This window comes from Gavialis gangeticus, unplaced genomic scaffold (genome assembly GCF_001723915.1).
Source record: "Gavialis gangeticus isolate Ggan-Ray unplaced genomic scaffold, GavGan_comp1, whole genome shotgun sequence".
NCBI lineage: Eukaryota > Metazoa > Chordata > Crocodylia > Gavialidae > Gavialis > Gavialis gangeticus.
This window is the reverse complement of record NW_017728993.1, coordinates 35,943,933-35,966,819: the sequence shown is the minus strand read 5'-3', so window position 1 is coordinate 35,966,819 and position 22,887 is coordinate 35,943,933. Positions and strand designations below refer to the sequence as shown.

The 22,887-nt window shown below is 41.0% G+C and overlaps 1 protein-coding gene across 2 annotated transcripts in view; it reads left to right on the top strand.

Moving 5' to 3' along the window:
- The window catches only part of COL24A1 (collagen type XXIV alpha 1 chain), a 301,453-nt gene that overhangs the window by 157,433 nt on the left and 121,133 nt on the right, over window positions 1-22,887 (top strand). For both annotated transcript variants that reach the window (XM_019501556.1, XM_019501555.1), the window contains 5 exons: window positions 432-485; window positions 7,315-7,368; window positions 8,911-8,955; window positions 13,368-13,421; window positions 16,488-16,532. In XM_019501556.1, the coding sequence (XP_019357101.1) occupies window positions 432-485; window positions 7,315-7,368; window positions 8,911-8,955; window positions 13,368-13,421; window positions 16,488-16,532 (252 nt within the window). The remainder of the gene's footprint in view (window positions 1-431; window positions 486-7,314; window positions 7,369-8,910; window positions 8,956-13,367; window positions 13,422-16,487; window positions 16,533-22,887) is intronic.

Genomic DNA, 22,887 nt, shown 5'->3' with positions numbered 1-22,887 from the left:
TGAAGCAATGGAATAACTGCACTGTAACATTTGAAGGAAATGATTTATTTCTCCAGTAAAGGGGCAATATCACTTCCTTTGTGGATTTCAGTGGGGTCAGGAACAGGCTGCTTACTTAGTTACAGACTGTATTTAATGGACAACAGTTTTCATCTTTAGATAAATAAAAGCTATAATGACATCTGCCAAGCTAAGTTAAATAAAAGCTGCTTAAAATCTGTCACTCATCCAAGTCCTTTCAAGAGAGCTTTTTATGGTCTTAGCTGTTTTCGGATGGTAAAACAAATCAATTTCTTGATTTTTTGTGATTCAGGTTTGTTAACATTTCATAAATGAATGAACAGAATCAAAACAACAAGTGCTTTTCTTTTGCATTGAACCATGGAAACATTCCAATGCTATAAACCTTTTGTCTGTTTTCATTTAATTAGGGTTTTCCAGGAGACATTGGTGTACCTGGACTAAATGGTCCTGAAGGTCCCAAGGTAAGAACTTGTAGAACCTTGTAACAGCATCAGTAATGCCCTGAGAGCGAGAAGATAAAGTTCCGGGGGACACAAGGAAATTGGGAGAGACTTTCTGTTGTATGCTGGGAAACTTGCAAAGTACTGTGACCTGAGCATGACCTTATCCTTGCTGTCAGCTATGTAAATCAAGAGAGAGGCTTTGTCTGTGCAGGCAGTCTGCATCAGCTTCTTTTAATTCAATGTAGTTAAATTAATGCAAACTGCTCTGTGGGCACTAAATTTGACTTAAGAATGCGAAATTGGCTTAAGCCTGCTACCAGTAGATTTATGCAAAACTGAAAAACCAAAGCAAGTGTGTCCAGACAGGGCTTTACACCAGTTTATTTATATTGGTTTAAATTCAAACCTGGGGTCATAATGTACAGCTTTTCTAGTTACACTGGTGTCTAGCTCTTCAGCCAATGGCTTTTTCACAAATATGACCTTGTGTAATGTTTTAATGGAAATTATACCTGAATCTTTATTGTCATTCATTATTTCTGTGTGTGCTGTTCAGATAAGATAGAAATAAAAATAAAAGTACAAGAGTAGCATTGTACATTAAGATTTCAATAGATTATATAGAAATAAGAAATGATGACCTGGATAAAACAGAACCAACATGGGTCAAAATCACATTGGAGGAGGATTGTAAAAGAGGCTGTATTAGAATAGTATCAGCAGTCAGTTTCTGCCCCCACTAAATTGGATTTAGGTATGGAGAGGTTTCTTTAATATGCCCCCCACTTTGTATTTACTCTTGAGACTGCTGCAGGTTTTTAGCACAGTTATTCCTGAAACACACTTTTGAGCAGCACTTTGTCACCTACTTTTATGGGTAAATTACACTTATTTGGCACCTACAAACTGGGTTCATCTACATGTGCAGCTAATATGCCTAAATTTTCTGTGCAGAAAATTCAGGCTCATTAATGTGGTCCCAAGTGCATGTCTACACATGAGCCCCCATTGAAGCAAATTCCACCTGATAGGGCAAGCCAATCCAGGGCCCCTCCTGTCCTATTTTGCCCCACTACAGCAGCCTGGGAGAGCGCTAGGCTCCTCTGGGTGCCAGCCCCAGGTGCTGGCAGGAAGCATGGGGGCCAGTCCCAATCTCCACCAGATGAGGAGAGCTCTGCTTGCTGCAGGGGCAGCTGTCTTCGCAGCCATGTGGGCATCAGGATGGGTTGGGTCCCAAACCCCACATGGCTGGGATAGCTGTGCCTGCTGCAAGGGCAGCTGTCTCCCTGCTACATGGGGGGCCCTCATCTTGTATTCAAGTAAGAACAGGGGAAGGGTATATGTGTAATATATAAAACACCAAATTATATATAAAACAACACGGGTCTTGATGACTGTATACATAGATATGAAGATATAGATATGTGAAGATGTATAGAGAGAGAGAAATGTGACTATTGATAGGACCCAGATATTCCTGGATGACATAACTAGGCAGTTTCTTCGTAAGTGGCTAAACTAACATGGCATGATGCTATTTTAGATTTTTTTCGAGTAAGTAGCATTGAAGTGATGAAAGAACTGGTTAAAAAATGCCTTTGAATAAGTTGAGTTGACTCAGTATAAATTACGTGGAAAGATACAAAATAGTTCTGTTACTGAGATTTTGTATTTCAAATGTGCAATTTATGTGAAAATAAGATTAATAACCACTTCAAAAGGATTTAAGTATGAGCAGGATTACAGTGAGGTGCAGATTAAAGATCTAGTTCTAGCTCAAAATCTAAATAAATACTCCGTCTCAATTTTCAAGAAAGATGATGACATTGAACATAGAAGCTAAGATGGGATAGCTAACAAGAATTTTAAATAGAATGCTTAATGCACTTAAGTCAGGTGAATGGGATAATCTTCATCTCAGATGCTGAAAGAGCTGGCATATGAAGTCCAGTAATAAGGATTTTTGATAAATCTATCAAATTGGAGATAGTACCATATAACTTGAAAACCAATAACACAGTGCCAATATGTAAGAGGAAAATATGATCCTAATAAATACATGCCTGTTAATACTATAATATACAGTGTGTTAGAACAAATTTTGAGGGAAATAATGAGTTACGGAGGTAAATGGAAAGGGGGATAAAATGCAAAGTGGGTTTACCAAAGATAGACAGCATGAGATAAACCTGGTGTTTTTCTTCACTAAGAAACCTGATATTTTAGACCAGTAGATTTAATCTGTCTAGAATTCAGTAATGGTGTCAAACTGAAAAAAAAAAGATAAACTGGGAAAATGGGGATTAATACAATAATTATAGGTTGGGTAAGGAACTGGTTAAAATGGAAAAGATAAAAAAATTGTTTCCAAAGAGGAACTGCCTAAGTGGAGAAAGGTTACCAGTGGTCTACCCAAAGAGTCTGCTTTGTGACAGATCTTATTCAATATTTCATTAATGTCTTGGGCACAAAAAGGAGTACTCTAATTTAATTTTCAGGTGACAAAGTTAGGAGCCATTGCCAATATAGAGCAAGACTGGATATCATACACAAAGTAATGGATGACTTTGGGGACTGGAGTGATAGCAAGTAGCATGACATTTAATAGTATAAAATGCAAAGTCATACAACTAAACAAAAATGTCTACTATAAACTGGAAACTAGTAATTTGGAAGTGAGAGGAGAAAGACCTGGGTAGGATGAATCTGATCCACCACTGTTGATACAGCTGTAAAAAATGCAAATACATTCCTATGGTATGTCAGGTGAGGTACTTCCAGGAGCAGTAAGCATTAATGTCTAGTACACAGTGGTATGACATCATCTGGAATATTGTATAAAGTTCTGGTCATCCATGTTCAATAAAGATGGACAGGCAGGGGAGGATAGGCACAGGGGGAACAAGGAGCTTGAAAGCAAGAGGCACAGGTCTGGCTCCTCACCATCCACCATTGCTTTCTCCTCCATAGCAGTGGGGAGACATTAATTTAAGACCATCTTCCACTAATTAGATTCTATGAATGGAAAATTATAATGCATTTATAATTTTCTATGCTTAAAATCTAATTATGGGGTGGGGGGGATCTTCAAATTTGAAGTTGTCTTGGATTTGGGTAAATATAATAAATGATAAGAATTATGTAGCAGCAAAGGACTGATAACCAAGAGCTCCATTTCCATCCTGTTTCCTATATTCCTATGTTTCAGCCATTTCCTCAGAGTTCATCTGCTTCAGTCTCATCTGTGCCTGGGTTGTACATAACATCCTATAAAGTATATATCTTGATTCAAAATATGAATCCTGCCAGACTACACTTTTCCTTCTTAAAATATCTCACTCATATCTCCCAGTCACTCTAACAGCTAAAAACCTGGTTAACTTCCCACATATTTCTTGTCCATAAATAGCTTTGACCACAAAATGAGCAAGACATTATGAGTTTCTAGGCATGCTGAAAATGTACATATGAGAAAATATGGTGAAAAATTGGTAGAAAGTTGGGTAGAAAGGAGCACTTTTATTGCTCTAATGTAGTTGATGGTTAAACAGTTTGTTACTAATTGTGATTATTTACTGATGCTAGTCAGCTTTTATCTGTAATCTATACAGGGATATTGGTGGATGGCTCCTCTGATGTTTCTGTGAGATTAATGAATTGTCAGGGCACATAAGAAGAACTCCTAATGGAAGACTATGCATATGCATCACTAGAGATGACGGAATACAAATGTTAGTTCCTGAAGTGTAGATTCAGTTTAAAATACTAATACTTAATCATGTAGTTGAACACACATTCCTGTTCACATTCTTTCACTAACTGAAATCACACATTATTCTACTGTAGATGTAAAATGCTCAAATAAATATGTTACGTGAGAAGTAGACTTACGTTTCAGAATGACAAGACTTGTCTATCACCTTTCACCTAACTCCTAGCAAAAATGCCAAGAACTAGCCTACAGTATTTGTTTAAGGCTCCAGACTTTATTTGATACAAGAATTCAATAACTTTACAAGAGTCTGTGTTATCCAAGTATACTGGCTTCCAAAGACCTAAAGCTTAGACAGCCTAGTCTAATCAAGGAGAATTGGTGGCTTACATTTGAAAGGGAATATTAGAACTGGAAAAACTTTTGCTCTGCTTATAACACCAAGAGAGCAGGGATTTATGAAACTGGAAATGTTCACCATTGAGATTCCCAGCTGTCTTGCATTGACTGCAGTTGTGAAGTATTTCCTCCACATTTTTTTTAAAACACTGTTTTCAACATACTGACCTTTCCTAATTCTTCCATATTTTCCCAGAAGCCAAATCTATATTAGGTGCCAGAAAAGCAGGATGGGCTTTCTATTTTAGCAGTTAGCAGGAGATAAACTGACCATTGTGCTAGAAAGTATGAGATCTGCAAGCATGATAAGCCTTCTCTGAATTCCAGGAGAACTTTTGGGCTGGCCTTTTAATCCAAACTACTACAGTAGACAGAAAATATGAACTCCCAGAATAATGTGCAAAGGCCATATTATGTAGGTTGGTCCACAAGAGATTTGACTTGGAAATAATAAAAAATATAAAAAGTGTTTGAACTTCCTTGATTCATAAAATGAAGCTTTTATGTCATGAAAGAAGAGGGGTGGTTTTAGCTTAGGAAATTGTGAAATACCTTTCTGTTTGTTCCTTGTGTTAGTCTTACAAATAATTCTGAGTTGCTTATAAGACTAGCCAGAGAAGAAGTAAGGCAGACATGCTGACTACAGGAATATCAGAATGGTTTCTCTAGTAATACATGTTGTACTATGGAAATAGCTGAGATCTTCCGTCATCTGCCCTTTGATGTTTTGTTTGGATAGAATACCTCATATATGTGGCTATTAAGAACTCTACTAATCCTGTAAGAAAGACTCAACTGGAAATTTATACATGCGTGTGAAATATAGGGTGCCCCACAATTTGCTGACTCCCTGAATTCTTTCCAGACAATTTGGCACATCCCTAAAGACAATTTTATTTTCTGTTCATTGCCTAAAACCTCAGAGTGGGGATGGAGACTTCAGTTATCTTAATATCAATTTTAAAGTCTGGGATGCTTTTTACAATTTAACTACATGCTCTCTAAGTATACATATGGTAGTTCAGAAAGTTCCTAAAATGTCCACCAGGAGTTTAAATGGTAATGAAAAGCATATTACAGTAGTTTACTTATTTCTATGGCACAGTAAAATAATAGTTCCCTTTGCTAAGGAGAAACTTTTCTTTACTAATTAAATAAGCATATTATTTATATAGTGTTACTACATGTATTTTTGTTGCTTTTGCCACTGTATTGGAGATGCTATCTAGCTGCAGTTCTCCATCCTAGTTTCCCAGGCAAGCCTGTCAGTGGGATCTTTTAGATTAAACTTGGTGGTGGCTTATTGCCTTTTCTATGTAATGCTGTTTTGTGTGCCTGTTACTGGACAAATGCCTACACTGCAGTCTAGACTTCAGCTAAATTAGTAAGCAGTTAATAAGGCTTATGCTGGAGCTTATCCCCCAGCTATTTCTTCAGTGGCTAATCATATATTTTCTAAGAGTAATTATTTTGTTCTGGTTGCTTTATCTGATAGCCTGGCATTCCCAGGATACTAATAGTAGGCTTACATAGATATTTTCTGTCATAAGGCAAGGTTAAGTGCTTTGACCAATTATTACCATTGCAATTTAGATAACCAAGATTTTTGACACACCATTACTTCCTCAGTCTTAATAATGTGTTTTTATAAATATTTCTGCAAAAGCATGTGATAACTCAAGGTTGGCAAACCTCTCTGACACTCTTTAGAATTCTGCCCAGGTTTGTAATAAGTGAATACTGTTGCCAAGTATGTTCTGAAAAAGCTGTTCTGAAAAAGCTGATAGCCTTAAAGTTAATTGCTGCTACGCCCATACTATACCAGACATCTTTACAGATATATGACCACTATAAATGCTTTCTAATTGATTAAAATCTGGGAATATAGCTTGGTAATCACAGAAATGTTGTATGTGATACTACTGTACACATAGCAACATAAGAGTTCAGTCTCTATAGTTCACCTTACCAGTACTGAAAATACAGTTATGCACTTTTGCCCAATCACTGTTTATACAGTCAACATAGAATGAACTGAAATAGCAGTGCATAGCATCTTACACTTAGCAAGGTTTTGGAACAAATGTAATCATGGCCAATGGTCTCCATAGTCAGTGTTTAGATGCTTCTTCCTGCTGGATCAAACCATAAAAATCTAATGTTTGATGGTTATTCCCACAACACTTGTACTATGAAGCAATTATCCCATTGAATGATTAGAAAGGATTGCCTTCCTGATCAGTTTTGGTGACACCTAAAAGACTGTACTCGACTATATGAACAAGATGAGCAAAAGGGTGTGGGATTGAGATAAATAATTTAATTAATATTACTGTAAAAACAGTTCCATTAAGGGAAATTTTATCATCAAATATTCTAAAGATTACCTAAAACAGGTGGTTGCAGGTAATGTCTCAGTTTATCTTAATGTAGCTCGTCAGATACAAGCTAACTGCAAGTAACAAAAATGAACTGATGTCTTGCAAGCTTCAGCCAAGTCGATCTTTCACCTTCAAAAGTTTCAAAATAGCTTGAATCTTAGAACTGTCAGCTAGAGTTCATTGAGTACTGTAGTTTTCATGCTCTGGTTTCCTACAGAAAATGAACAATACCAGGTAATGATGTCTGCTTCCTCAGCATTCAGCCTTGTATTCTGTCCAGAATTGTATAAGGAAAATGTGACTAATAGACTTTTTGACTGAAACAAAAACTTATTCTGGTTGTTTTGTTATTCAGGGACTTCTAGGTGACCGAGGGCCTCCAGGGCCACCTGGCCCCAAGGGAGTTGAGGTAAGATGAATATGTTATCAAGTCAACAATTTACTGTTCAAAAAAAACCCCCAAATCCTTTTTTCCTGTAAGAAAATGATGCATTGGTGTGTATACTGTTTTCATGTAGGATTTCAAGCCTCCATTTTATTTTGGTAGGTTTTGAATAGAGTTTTCAGTCATTTTTACAGTAATATAAATTCATCATAGGATTTATTTCAGTGGTCTGTGTGGAATGTCTGAATAATCTGTGTCCAGAATCTTGCACATGGAATTCAGAATTAATAATGTAGTAATTTAAGTGTAATTTTTACTAAGAGTATTGGATAAAATCCTGTCCTCTATAAGTCAATGGTGAATCTCCCATTGACTTCAGGGAAGTCAGGGTTGTATCATATATTTTTATAAATATTCATAATCCTTAAATATAAAATACATATGATGGGTTCAAACATATCTTGTTGGTTTATGCTGTTTGTTTTTTGTTTTAGAACTTTTTAAAGATACCATTAAATCAGTTTTTGTCTGTTGGTAGAGCTCCAGAACTTGTATCCAGTTTTATGATGAGTTTTCAAGAGAGTTTTTGAATGATTAAAAATAGTACCCAAAAATTATCATTCTAATTAAAAGGGCAGGTAGCATGAAGTCTGTTGTTCTTTTCCGTTCTTTCACTTCAGACTGCTGCTGACAGTATTATGACAATCAGGACTTAATGTCATTATCTAATGAAAAAAACCTCAAAAAGTTAGTATTTGCAATGCACTGTCATGTACTATTTAGAGGCTGTTTTTTTCTCCTATATTCTCCTTTTCTTTGACTTCTGGAAGAATTTGCTTTCCTGTGTCTGATCCTTACCTACTTTCATCTGCTTGAAAAATCTCAGATGCATCTTGACAGAACTTATTCTGTTTGCATGGCACGCATTCTATAGTTTTCTGGAGACTGTGCAGTACCCCAGATTACAAGTCCTAAATCAATTCAGTGATTGACCTATGGATAGGTTGATCCATGACTGCTAGGTCTAGCTTGGCAAAAGTGATGAAAAACTTTCCATAAGAAAGAACTTTGACCAGCTCTGATTGAGCAGATTGTGTCTGATGGTTTTGTAATGTGTAGATTTCTGACTGTTTAGTAACTTGGAAAAGGTCAGTTTAGTCTCTTTCTCATTAAGCTTATACAGAACCTAGTGGTAAGATCTCTGCCTACATCTGTATACTATGCAGGCTTAAGATTTTGCAACTTTTACACATGCTTCAGCCGCTGGGATGAGGGGGCTTTAATTAGAGTGGCTCCAAGAGCCACTTAAAATAGCAGAGGGGGTGCTTGAACTAAAGTGCATTCTATGAACTTTAGTTCAAGCACCCCACCACCATTTTTAAGCACAGGGATGTAGATACACAAGATGCAGGAGGCTGCTGGGGCACTGTAATCACCACGCTCCAGCAGAGTCAATTAATTGCATTGGAATTCCAGTGCATCAGAGCAGCCTCCACACTCATGTATGGGCACCTTTTAAGCTTAACATAATAGCAAAAAAGTGATTATAAATTCTGATCTTTTTAGGGAGAAGAAGGACCAGTTGGACCTGTTGGAGGAGTTGGACCAAGAGTAAGTATGTTTAACTTTAGTAACTGAAATTAAAGTTAATTGCCTTTAACAAAAACTCTCTTCAAAATTTATTTTAAAAAATTACTGTAAAAATTAGCAAGGGATCAGCAAGTCTCCTCTCCATGTTTATTATGAATGGAGCTGGGTAGGAAATAGTACGGTCCTTTTCTGAAATTACAGAAAGCTTCCTCTTGTGCACTGGGGTAAAACTGTTCAGGAAAGACCAGAGAAAGAGGGCTGAGAGAGAGCCATATGCCAGAGTAGCCAATAGCAAGTCTCCTCTCTGCCTGAAACATCTCCTATGATGCTTTGTGGTAATTCAGCCAGAGGAGAGACTGCATTGCATTATCAGGTAAGAGGTCTGGCCATGGAAGCATGTGGCAGTGCAGAAGTTCAGGCAGACACAGCTTAATGTCAGACTAACCCAAAAGGAAATGTTTTGGCTTTGTTCAAGAAACTGACATTTTAATCTGGGTTAACCTGACCCAAAATTAAGTTGAAAAAAATGTTGACCTGTCTAATGTTTCACGGGTTTCTGTATCACAACAAGCATTTGTGGGTGAAAAATACATGGGCATGCTTCATGAACAGTGAAGTGGATCATAGAATTGATCTCTTTAGACTTTTTTTAAGAGTTTCTTGGTTTACCTTCCTTTCTGACACCACAGGGCCATGAATCAAGGAGTTTGGGGTCAGTAGGGGAGTCAGGTTCCTCACTACATGCTTCTGCTGTTAGCTTTTCTCCTTTGCTTCAGCTCCTGTGGCCCGCACATTGTGGTTCCTCCAACTGAGGTGATTTCAGAGCCCTTTGTCAGCAATATTCTGAGCCTCTGAAATCTCTAGCCTTGATACCCACACTTCCACCACTGTTTCTCCTTGCTCCTGTGCTCCTACTCATAATGTGGGTTTGGAGAGATTGAATTGGGTTGGGGTTAGAGGGACGGTGGGCCCCAACCAAATGAGCCGGTACAGATACAGAACCAAATAAAAAAATGCTGTATACATCTTGCTAAGAAGAAGTGAAAATGTATTGCATAAAGGCAATTCAAAAGTCTAGGAAGCAAAATATCAGGCAAACTTAGCTTTATATTGAATAAATTCAATCTTCATGAAAGGTGAAATATTAGTTGCTGACAGATATGTTTTCTTCCAATTCCAGTTTAACATATTCAGGTACATTATTTGCCATGCTAGCCAGTTTGGTTACAACCTGGAAATCTAGGCTTAGTTTTTGGTATGGCTCAATACACCTGAATATGTTAAACACTAAGCCTGGATTTCCAGGTTGTAACCAAACTGGTTAGCATGGCAAATAAAAAACAATCTTACTCCTGTAGCTGTGCTACATAAATCTTAATTTTCCATGTCCCTTAATTATTTTATCACATGACACCAATAATCCTATAATGCTGGGTTCTGCAGCCTTTTCCACTGATTATTCATGTTGGTTGCCTTATTTATATTAATAAATAACACTGTAACAATAGTAGGATTAAAAAGCTACTCCACAGTTTTCATAGAAATAAATAGTAAAAATTTAGTGATATATGAGAATATCTTAGATGGTAACTTTTTCCTTCTGGGAATCCCAAGTAAAGCGATGCTGACTAGAACCAGTAAACCTTGAAGTGAGATTGAATTATAATCTAAGTATTTCTGTCTTTAATTGGTTCCTCAAATGACACATCTGATGCTCACATGTGGCCTCTTCGCCACCTGCGTACTCCTGTTAGGATGTCAGAGTGCTTGCTAATCATAAGCTGGAACTTCAGTCTCAGTGAGCAGAAGTTGCCTGTCACAGATATTTAAATATGTTGGCTGCAGTGACTACCTCTTCCATGACAGGACTATCACACTGATGTTGTGTTGTTTATTTAATCCATGTAAATAAAGAGAGTTACTTTGCCACATGTGTTTGGAAGTGATCAGATTTCCTGAAACTTGAGGAACAAACTGGAATATTCTTAGGTTTACATTTTCTGCCAGTAAAAGGAGAAGATTTAATGTGTGTGTGGTTATGGAACATATTAAGGCTGTATAGCTTTAAAACATATTTAGAATTTTTAGGCACATGGAAAAACATACAGACGTTGGCACTGAAACAAAGAAGCAGACAGAAAAAGTCAAAGTAATAAATACCAAAGCTCAAGCTTTCCCAGCTCTGAAAAGTCAGGAGACAGTTTGATGCCCAATGCTTTGACTGTGCTTTACCCTAAAAATAAAATTCTCAAGACAAACTATTAATCCCAGAGCCACAGTTACTCAGTCTCTTGGAGCAATTGTGACAGAAAATTCTGGCTTAGCAAAATGTAACTGTATAATACTGGAGTTTTCCTTTTAAGGTGTTTCCTCTTTCATGAGAGGTGTCAGTTGTTGCTACATATACACCAAATCCTGGAAATGAGGCAACGTAACTGCGTTAGAGCAGTCCTGAACATATCCCAATAAACATATCATTCACAGAAAGGTTGGAACAGACTTGTTTGTGTTGAATGATAGAAACTATATGGTCACAATAGATTTTTACTCCAATTTTTGGGAGGTGGGCTATAGAGGACTCTCAAAAAAGAACAGTGATCAGGGAGCTGATGGTATACTTTGCCAGGTATGGCATACTCCATATCTTGTGTTCAGACAGTAGGCCAGATCAGCTGTTAAGAGAGGCAAAAAGCTCGTAGAAAGGGAAAAAAAGAATGGATATGATCCATATCTGGCTTTGCTGGACCATAGTAATACCCCTTCTCAGGGACTTGATAGTAGCCCAGCCCAGACATTAGTGGAGCAAAGAACCAGGACAGCCTATTGCAACCTGATGGAGGGAAAACAGACAACAACACATGGAGATTGCTAATAGAACAGCAAGACAGACAAGCAGCATATTACAGTAGAGGAACAAGAAACCTGAAGCGTCTCTACACAGAGGAGACAGTCTGGGTTCAGTCATCTAGCACCCACATAAATCAATGGCATAAGGCCATCATCTAAGCTGTCATTGGGCCAAGGTGTTTACCACTGAAGACTGGTGGTTGAGAAGAAATTGTAGACAGTTGTAGAGAAGCAATATCAGGGGACCAGGATGCAGGGACAGAAGAGACCAGTGTCCAGGTGACTCTGATTGGGCCTCAACCATCAGTTGGCCAGAAGCCAGAGAGTCAGATGTAGTAAGAAATATGCGTGGTCACCAGGAAGACAATCAATCACCAATAGGAAGACCACAGTCTGTCTAACTAATCTATCACCCAGGTGTGGACCTAACACTTGGATCCCTAAATAGGTTAATATCAGTCTGAATCAACCATATAAAAGTTCAGGACGGTTAGATCAGTCTAAAATTGCTGACCGGATCAAAGGTAACTTGGAGGTAGTCTAATTTAAAATGAGTCCGATGAGACCAATTTAACTGAACTTCTGTACAGTTCCCAGCGCAGTCCCCCAGCTCCTCCCCAGCCCCCCAGACAAACAACCCCTCCAGCCAACCCTACCCTCCAAGCCCTCCAAACCCTCCATCCCACAAGCTGCTCTCTGTGCCAGTTTTACAAGTAATTTGGGGTTAGGGGGTGTGGGTGGGATGGTGGGGATTGGTTCACTGAGTGGCTAAAAATAACCCCACAACCCCGCCCCCATACTCCTATAGACCCTGCTAGCCCACCCCCACCCCCAATTCCTCTAGATATAGTAGCCATTGTTAATGTGATCTAGCTGCCTCCTGTCCTCCCAAAATGTATATGTGCCCTATATGGCCCTGCAGTTTAATAAATTATAGACATAGGCCCTTTCTCACTAACAGTATGATACTATTAGGTGGTTATCCTAACAACAAAATGTGAAAAATCTTCAGGAGAAGAAACTCAAAGAGTTGAAATTCATTCAAGAGCTGAAAGAACCTCAAGAACTAAAATTTACAGCAAACTTCATAAGCAAAAAAAGAAGGAATTTGAGGTGATTGTGTCATTGAGGAATGAGGGTTGGAACACCATCATGAAAGGTTTCTGTCCCGATGCTCTGTGGCGTGTGGCTGCCCTACTTCACAGGAGTTAAGCTAATAAAATTTGGCCTTTGATTTTTTTTTCCCTTTGTTGATAACTGGTTTTGGTCAGCTGAAATGTCCATGTATTGGATTCTTGTATTTGCTAATTTTCTTATGTAGAACATTTAGCTGCTGTAAAAGCTGCTTCAGGGTTCTGTTGGTTGTATTATGTTAGCTTTTATAATAAACAGTGTATTTTCTGATTATAGACTGGATAATACATTAAACATAATATGCTGTCAACTATCATTAAATGCATTTAAGAGTTCAATAAGAAGCTTACATTTTGTATAGGAAGACCTTTGTAAACAGAGAAATAAGGATTTTTTTATATATTCTGTAAAAATCCAATATTTTATATTTTTAATTTTAATTATTCTTCTAGGGAAGGTCAGGTCAGAAAGGATATGCAGGGGAAGCAGGACCAGAAGGCTTGAAGGTAATGCTCCTGGGTTTGTATACATGAAACAGAACAAAATTGAAGTGAAAGTGTGTGCCTGAAGGTATAAAAGCAGATATAGCCAGTGAACATGCCTACTTGCAGGATTCTCCCTTGGGAAGGGCACTCTCTGCAGGTTTAAGGAACATGGATTAGGTAACAAAGAAAGATATTGCCTGTTGTGCCACTTACCCTTCCCTGTGCCCCTCCATATGGCCATGAGAAGCACATAGGTGAAAATTTGAGGGAGCTAACAAGTCAGTTTGAATGTTGTTGACATAGGGATGGAGATATGGGGCAGGAGAGAAAGGGAGAGAGGAATAAGTCCGTCATTGCACTTTAAGGTGCAACCTAACTCCCTTGGTGTGATGCCCAGCTTCTGGGATATGATGCTTCAGGTACAAGGGAGCAGTGCTTAGCTGCCCTCCCAGCAAAGGCTCCACAAATCGTAGTTTGGCAAGTTCTCAGAACTGATATTGCAACCTTTGTAGTGTTATCCAGATAATAAGTAATAGAGCCAAAATCTGATGTAAGATGCATTGGTGAAATCCTGAATGATTCCATGAGTAACTGTAGAGTAGGGGTGGGCAAAGTACAGCCCACGGGTCAGATCTGGCCCATGAGGCCATTCTGTCCAGCCTGCAGGGCCCCAAAAAATTTAAAAAATTAATATTTTTCTGTCTTTGGTTCCTGTGAAAAATGACAGGAGCTGGGCAGTAGGACCCCAGGGGAAGCCCAATGGGTTCCTGCAACAGCAGGGCCTGTCCAGCCCCACTCCCCCAGTCAGAAGCCCCAGCAGGGGCTTCTGGCTTGGGACCATATGGCTGCCCAGGCGCAGGAAGCTCAGGTAAGGGTGGGGCAGACCCTGGTCAAGGAAGGAGCCCAGGGAAAAGCAGCCCCTCCTCCGCCCCATGGCTGCTGCGCCCTGCTGCAGCTGCTCGCAGCCCATGTGGGGCTGTCCTGAGAATGGCACAGGCAGCCCCACGTGCGTTGTAAGCAGCTGCAGTACAGGGTGCCGGCCACAGGGCAGGCAAGGGGCCTCTTTTCCCCATGCTCATCACCAGCTTGTAACCCACCCCCGCTGCCAGCCTGGGTCCTGTGCCAGCTCCGGGCTCACCTGTTGAGGCTGTGCCATGGCAGCAGCATCTGCGCCCCCTCCCCCTGCTTGCTGCAGCAGGCAGTGCTTGCTTGCTGCTGCTGCCTGCTCGGAGCTTGCATGCTGGGTAGCACAGAGGTGGTGGTAGCAAACACTACCCAGTGTGGCAAGTGGGGGAGGCACAGCTGCTGCTGCTGCAGTGCAGCCCTGATGAGTGAGCCCGGAGCTAGTGTGGGGCCGGGTTACAAGCTGGTGCTGAGCGTGTGGAAAAGCGGCCCCTCACCTGCCCTGTGGTTGGCACCCAGTGCTGCAGCCACTCGCAGCCCACGTGGGGCTGCCTGTGCCTGCTCAAAACAAAATGAGGGCAGGGCGTACATGGCAGGATGCCCTGCTGCCCTGTGCCCCTCCACCCAAAGCTCCTGCCCCTGCCCCCAGCCCTGCTCGTGATCCTTTGCTTCCCACCCAAAGCCCTTTCTCCCCAGCCGAGCTCTGTAGCTGTGAGCAGCTACCCAGTACCTGAGCCAGCTGCAAACATTTGCTGCCTCTCTGCCCCAGCTGTGCTTGCTCAGGGCAGCCTGCATGGGCTGCAAGTGGCTGCAGCAGGGAGTGCCAGCCACAGGGCTGGGGAGGGTCCACTTTTCCCCATGCTCCACACCAGCTTGTTCCCTGCTGGGGAGCAGAGGGTCAGGGCTGCATGGTTCCCCCTACCTATACAACGGGGCTGGGGGACATTGGGAGTGAGCGGGTGCACAGGGCCCACATCTGTGTCCCAGGGTCAGTGCTGGCAGGGCCCAGAGCAGGGTGGCAGGAGTACAGGGTCCCGGCTGGCAGGGGGCAAGCTCCCCCCTCTCTCTGCTGATGCAGCCTGTGCCCAGCTCCACAGACTCCTGCCAGCCTGCACCCTGTTCTGGGCCCCACCAGTGCTGGCCCTGGGACATTGGTCCCAAGATGGTGACCAGGGGGCAGGGCATCTGTCAAGGGGTGGGGCTACCCATGCGGCCCTCAACAGCTTGCCAAAACTGGGTAAGCGGTCTGCCACCCAAAATAATTACCCACCCCAATCTAGAGCATAGTAACTGTGAGAAGAATTTGCTTCTATACTACTTGTATCAGTTCCAGTAATACCATTTTGGAAGAGAAACTTGTTTTTGTTAGAAGTTTATTTGTACATAAAGTAAGCTATTCCACAAAATAATAGATGTAGACCAGGCAGTTTAAAAAGGAAATTTGAGAGAAATATCAGAATAGTGTTAATAAACATAATGCAAATAATTCCCCCAGCTCATTATGGTAAAACTGAAGTAAAGATGTTAACACAGTATTTGCACATAATTATATAGTCATGTATTTTTGTTTATATTTGGCAAAGGAAGATATTAATATACTGACTTCAAACATGTTTAATAAACATTATTAAATAGCTTACATTTTTTAGGGTGAGACTGTTGTACATAGAGGAATTAGGTCAGTGGTTTTCAACCTTTACAGACTCGAAACACCTTCATTAGACTTGAGGGACCCAGGGAAAATGCCAGCTCTTAGCTTTTTACTACAGAAAAATAACAGAACAATTCTTCTGTTGCAAAGAACTTGGAAAGACCACAACAGGACAGAACGTTTTTAACACAGTGAATTCCTGCTTGAAAACTTTGGGCTTCTCTTGTGAAACACATTTCCACACTTAACAGTGTGTGGCGCCCTCCATCACTCTTGAAAGGATTTCAAGGTATCCCAGAATGCTGCAGCTTCCTAGTTAAGAATCACTGAATTAGGTTAATGTTGAGGAGTTTTATAGAAAAGTGAAATACAGCCAAAAAGAAAAACTGTTTTTCTTTTACTGTTTGAGTCTTAATTGGCAGATACTATGTAGGAAATGAAAAGGATCTTAGAAAAAATAAGAAATTTAAAGCACACTTCTGAAAGGAATAAGCTTTATAATGGACTCTATAACCTGTTTTCCGTATTGACAGGGAGAACAAGGGGATCAAGGAAGCCTTGGAAAAACTGGTGAAGCCGTAAGCTTAAATCTTCCATTTATATTTTTAAGAAATTATTCTGTTAATGTAAGAACTATATATTACTAGCCAATTGCCCATCAAGAATGATAGGGGGGGCGGGAGCAGGCAGGGACAGAGCCCTGCCCCTCCCATCCAGGCCCGCTCCCCCTTCCCTCCTGCTGGTTGCAGTCTGGGCCCACTTCCCCCTCCCCACCACAGCAGCGGCAGGAAGGGAGGAGTGGGCCTTGGCCTGATGCAGCGGAGGACCGGGCCCAAGGGCGGGGGGAAGTTGGGTCAACCCAGTATAGGTGGGGGGACAGGAGGAGTGGGCTCAGGGCTGACACAGGGAAGCAGGGGTGGGGTAGGAGTAGGCCCAAGCCCACAGTGGGGAGGAGGCCCACTTATTCCCTCCCCCAGCTGCTGCCACTGCTACAGCCATATTGGGCCAGGCCCGCTGTTCCCCCCACCCGCCAAGGTTCCCTCCAAGGTGCACACGTGTGCGGCTGCACATGATTTAAAATCTCGCCATGCACTAACTTATTAATGCTGCGCACCCACCTGGAGAGGACCTGGGTGTGGAGCGCAACATAGGCACTAGGGCCAGTGCAGGACACTTACCAGCTTTAAGCTCAGGCAGCAGGTCCTCCCTGAGGCAGGGGCGGGGACAGGGGCTGGGGCTGGGGCAGAGTGTCTCCTCGCCATGTGTCTCCTCGCTCCTCAAGGTGAGGCAGGGGCTGGGGCTTGGAGCTAGCCCCGGGGAACTGCTCCACCGGCTCTGGGGAACTGCTCCATGCCCCAGCCCCAGTGCCATGTGCCTCCTCGCTCCTCAAGGTGAGGCAAGGTGGGGGCAGAGGCTAGGGCTGGGGGCTGGTGTGGGCTCCGCCAGCTCCGGGGAAATGCTCCATTCCCCAGCTCCTTTGGGCTCCAGGCCCCTGTCCCTGTTCCACATGTGTTCCCAGCCCTCTGGGGTCCCTGACCCCAGACAAGGCTGCTCACCCCCCAGTCCCAGGGTCCCTGACCCTTATAGGGCTCTATGCAGGGTGCCCCTGTGCAGGGAGCAGGACAGGGACAGGCGGCGGGGGGAAAAGGCCAGCCCTGCTGGCCTCACACCCCGCTCCATCCCCTGTGTCCCCACCATTGTGGCGGTGGTCTGCCTTCTGTCAGAACGTTTCTTCAGACTCTGATGGGCTGTTGGTCAGAGTGTGAAGAAGTGCAAATAAAGCATAGCGAACAGACAGACAGACAGATATAGGCTTTTATAATATTAGAATAATAACTCTGTTTACTAGTTTTAAAGTGTTTTAAAGCCATGATTATGCTTATAGGGTACTTTTTAATAAGAAAATCACTGATTGCATTGCTTTTAGTTTGGATTCAGCTTGGAATGCCCCATTTTACCAGTTTATGTTAATTTTAATTACTTCCTAATGAGTCACGTGATCACTGGAGGTTATGGGGCTTGTCCAAAGCCCATTCAAATCAGTGAAGAAAGTGAGAATCTGCTGTTAAGTTGTATTTCTTCACATGCAGCCTTCCTTTAGTAAAGCAATTGTAGGATCCAGAAGGCCTTCTGAGCCCTCCACATGTTTCATTAGAGAATTTTCAGAATATCAGTCGTGCCCAAGCCCTTTGGGCACTCTGGGGCTAACTGCCCCCACAAGGTGGACTGGCAGCATGGTTCTAGGGCTGGCTAATGAATCCAGGTTTCTAAATATGCCAAAGCAGAGACATATTCAGCTACTGAGCCCACTTTGAAGATTGGCTTGCATCTCTCTGAATATATAAAAAGACCAAAATCAGCTTGATCCAAGAACTTTGTTCAACAGTTACTACATTATCAAAACCTTCTTTCTTTTTGTTTTAATTGGGCTTTGACAATTAAAATTAATTCTAAGTAATGTGATTAAATGCAGTGGTTTCACTGAGGCATCATTAGAAAATTCTACTACTATTTTATGTAATGTTGCTGAATTATCAGTACAAACTTTGGAAAATCTTGGAACATAAAAGGTTGGCTAGAATGGGCAGCATATCACAGACCTGTCCTGTTCTCTTGAGGAGGGGGATACTGAAATCAATGGCTGCAGAAACATACCAGGAGGAGGATAAAGTAAGTCTGTTTAGGTGAGCCATGTTGATACACCAGCATTATGTTCACTTCCTTTGTTTTCATCAGAGTGCAAAACAGAGCCTTTATTACCAACATATATAGTTTAAATTACATTGTTTAGATCAGGGGTTCCCAAACTGTGGTACGTGTACCCCTGGGATATATGCAAGTACATATCTGGGTGGTACGCAGGAGAAATTGTATAATGGCAGATTTAATATTCATTATAATAACTGGCATTTAAGGGGTTAAATATAAAACATGATGGTAGGGGGATGCAGGCAGCTGGTAAATCTGGAAGGGGGCATGCAATAAGAAAAAATTTGGAAACCTCTGCTTTAGACTGTAATAACTTTGGAAAAGGAAATGTTATTTACATTGTGTTTGCACAGTTGCAAGCACGGTGGGGTGATCTAAGCCTTCAAGCACTACCATCATCATCATAAAGCAATAAGCATATAAGCCATTACAGCTATATGGTATTCCCCTGCAGTCAGAGCTGTCCCTAGGGATATGAGGTGCCCAGGGCATATCAGCCTGTGCAGCATTGGTGGCAGCATCGACGGTGTGGTGGGGGGGAGGTGGCGACTGCCTGCAGAAGCCACCACTGGTGGTGGGGCCACAGCAGGGCCTGTACAACACTATCAATGGGGCCCCCCAAAGCAGAGGGCCTGGAGTGGTCACCCCAATTCGCACTCCCTAGGGACAGCTCTACCTGCAGTAGTGAATTGGACAAAGATTGATTTAATGGACATGGACAGGAGGACTAGGAGGAAGTTAGCACAGTGTAAGGTAATGAAAATGAAATCAGATATGGACAAGCTTTATGTTAATGGGAAGTTAAGGGGGGAAAAGACTGAAAGCAGAGAAGGTTGTGGATCAGGTAAATGCAATGATAACTAATTGCATGACAGAGAAAATAGATGGCATGATCTTGGCTCAAGTCTCAAACCTAAATGAGGGATATAATCCTACTGAGAGTAAGTCACCAGACAGACATCAAGATATTCATAGGCAGAAAGTGATGGAAAAAGAACTCTATGGAGACATTCTTTGTAGAAAAATATCACAAAAATATACTGGCAAATTAGAAGTGGCTTGTCAAATTGGGACTGAAAAAAGAAATTGAACATTTATAATGGCTAGTTAGAAACAGTAGTATAAGCAGTAGTGTGAGCTGATTACTTTGCAAAAAGTATGGACTACAAATACAGGGAAAGCATTACCACCATGAGTCAGATAGTGTTGGAGATGATAATGCGGTAAAATGTTACAATATTACTTTTCTATCATTATTGCTAATGAAGTATATGCTATAAGACCAGCCAGGCTGGTTGTTAAAAATGAGAGGAAAAATGCTTCATTGCTCAGGATTAATCCCACAACCCCAGTTCCTGACTTCCAGTCCTTTTGCTCCCATTTCTGTTTCTACTGCCTATAACTGGAGCCAGTCCGACAAGCAAAGGAAAGGCAAGTAGTCTGCAGACTGATGTCTAGAAGGAGTACGAAAAGCTGTGTTTTGGATTAGAAGGTAAGATGCACAGAGAGGGTCAACTCAGTTGCCTCCAGAATTTTTTCTTTCTCACGTGATGAGAATATGTAAGAAGAGGCTGACAAATATGACCAGTTATGGCAGGAATTGTGGTGTGTTGGGATTCTATGATGGAAGTATCACAATGACTGATTAAACTGGAAATTGGGCTCTATTAGTAAAGCTATGAGTACTTTAGAAAGCAACATGGATGTGCACCTCTAAAATACTGAAGATGAAGATTCTAATTTCACTGATGCCTTGGTCTAAGTTAGAGATTTTTTTCACACTTGCTGGTGAGTGTAAAATTAAATAAATAATTATTACTATTTTAGAATGATAATATAAAAGGAAAGTCTGACCAAGTCAGTTACTTAAACTCAGTATTTTGAACTTCTCCTGGGCTGCATTTTTTTTGTCGTCTTTGTAAACTTTGAATTCAACAGCTAAAGCTCCCATAGTGACAGTCAAATAAAAAATAGACTGTGATCTCATTTTGTTGCTCACAAAATGAAGTTCATTCTTGTACAAGGATGAGATTTATGAACAAAAAAATATATTTAGTGGTTACAGTTTTTCCAGGGAACTAAGGAAAATAATAACAAACTTAATATCCTGCTGTATGTGGTTTGGAAGAAAAAAATGTAAGGAACTAATAAATATTATTTATGCTAAAGGGGAAGAGACCCTGGAGACTGGTGGCCCATGTTGCTGTAGTTGAAATACTTTAAGAGAAATAAAATTCAGCTTCAATTAACATTTCTCATTATCGCTATTTTCTGTGGAAACAATTGTTTTCAGTTAGTACAGGCTAACATGTGATTCCTGGGAACAGAAATGGTTGACAAACTGTTGACAAGTAATCTTTCTTTTTAGCTGTGGCTGTAGAACATCATTTTATTATTTTACTGAATATTTAAATAATTATATGAGATTTTGTGTCTGTGATCATTAACATATGGTATTTTATTATTATATTATCAAGCAGCAGTCATATTTAATGTATACTATGAGGTACATGGTCTATGAATGAGATGTATTGTCTAGTGGTTAAAGTTAAAGACAAACAGCGAGGAACAGGGTCTTGCCTTCCAATCTAAGCTAAGCAGCACTTGCTTTGTGACTTTAAAATCATTTCCCTTCACTTCATTCAACCCAATATTAACACTGTACTCAAAAAAAAATCTCACTTCAGACCAGATGCAGCATTTGAATTGAGCTTTCCTTGGATAGTAAATTAAAAGCCACTGACAGGAATTGGAAAGGATTATCTCACATAAAGAAATATGGGTGTACAGAGAAGCACAGATCTGAGCACTCTGTATAGGCATTGATCCAAAAAAACTTCTATTCATTTCAGTGTATGCTGGATCCAATTCTCTGTATATGTGACCAGACTAGAGAATCTCTGAAAAAAGTTTTTAACTACGTGTACATGAAGTAGTAACACATTACAAGATGAGGAGTTGCACCTGTTTAAAGTAGTCTTACTAAATATTTATCATTTTTTTTTACTCTTCTGTTTTGTTGTGCTGTCTTAACTCTTCTAGTAGTAACCATCTCCCTTCTTTAGCTAATTAAACTGCAGCTTTTGGTTCCTCCCCTTAAAGGATAATGCTATGCTGTACACAGCTTTCTCAAGTCAGGCATTATTGTGTACAAGCTTGAACTTGCTGGGGAATTCAGGGTCTGAGGCTAAGCCTACTTCCATGCCCATTTCTTTCTGCTATGATTTTGGAACTTACTCAGGATTAATCCCACAACCCCTGTTCCTGACTTCCAGACCTTTTGCTCCCATTTCTGTTTCTACTGCCTATAACTGGAGCCAGTCCCAAAAGCAAAGGAAAAGCAAGTAGTCTGCAGACTGATGTCTAGAAGGAATATGAAAAGCTGTGTTTGGGGTTGGAAGGTAAGATGCACAGAGAGGGTCAACTCAGTTGCCTCCAGTTGGGTAGAGGGCAAGCCATAGGTTCTATCCTAAATATCAGTGCAGACATGCTCTCCATCTCTCTTCTGGTTAACTTTTCCTTAAATTCAGTTAAAACAACACATCAAGATGTTAACAGGAGTATCATTGTTTATTGAGATTTTAGGTCCCTCAGCACCCCCACTTCCCCTTCCCTCTGCTCTGCCTTGGATACAGTAGAATTCTCAAAAGCACCTATCCTGTGTGTCTCGGGAGCAAAATTCCTAGTGAGAGTTAAAGATTTACTTGAATTTCTGAGCATGGTGCACTGTTTCTGAACTAGTGGAAGCTGTGTCCAAGGCTGCTGAACAAGAGCTGGGTCACTGCAGCTTTTGCTTTACTTCTGTGCACCTCCTTCAGCAGTTATCAGCTGCCTGCTGAGTTTAGCTGCCTGTGTGTTAGCAGCTCTAGTATTCAAAAAATTGTATGTGAAATTAAAAAGCAAATAGAGACATTTTAAAAAATAATCCATTTTCCTTGTTTCTTATGGATCCAGATGTCAGGTACTCATAGATGTTAGGGGCTGGAAGGGACCTCTCAAAATCATCAGGTCCAGCTGCCCTGTGCTTGGACAGGAAAGACTGCTGAGGTCAGATGACCCCAGCAAGGTGAGCATCCAGATATTTTTTGAAGATATTCAGAGTAGGTGATTGTACCATCTCTGAAAGGAGTCTATTCCAGATCCTGGACACTCAAGTTGTAAAGCAGTTATTCCTTATGTCTAATCTAAAGTGGTCTTCTAGCAGTTTATCACCGTTAGTCCTAG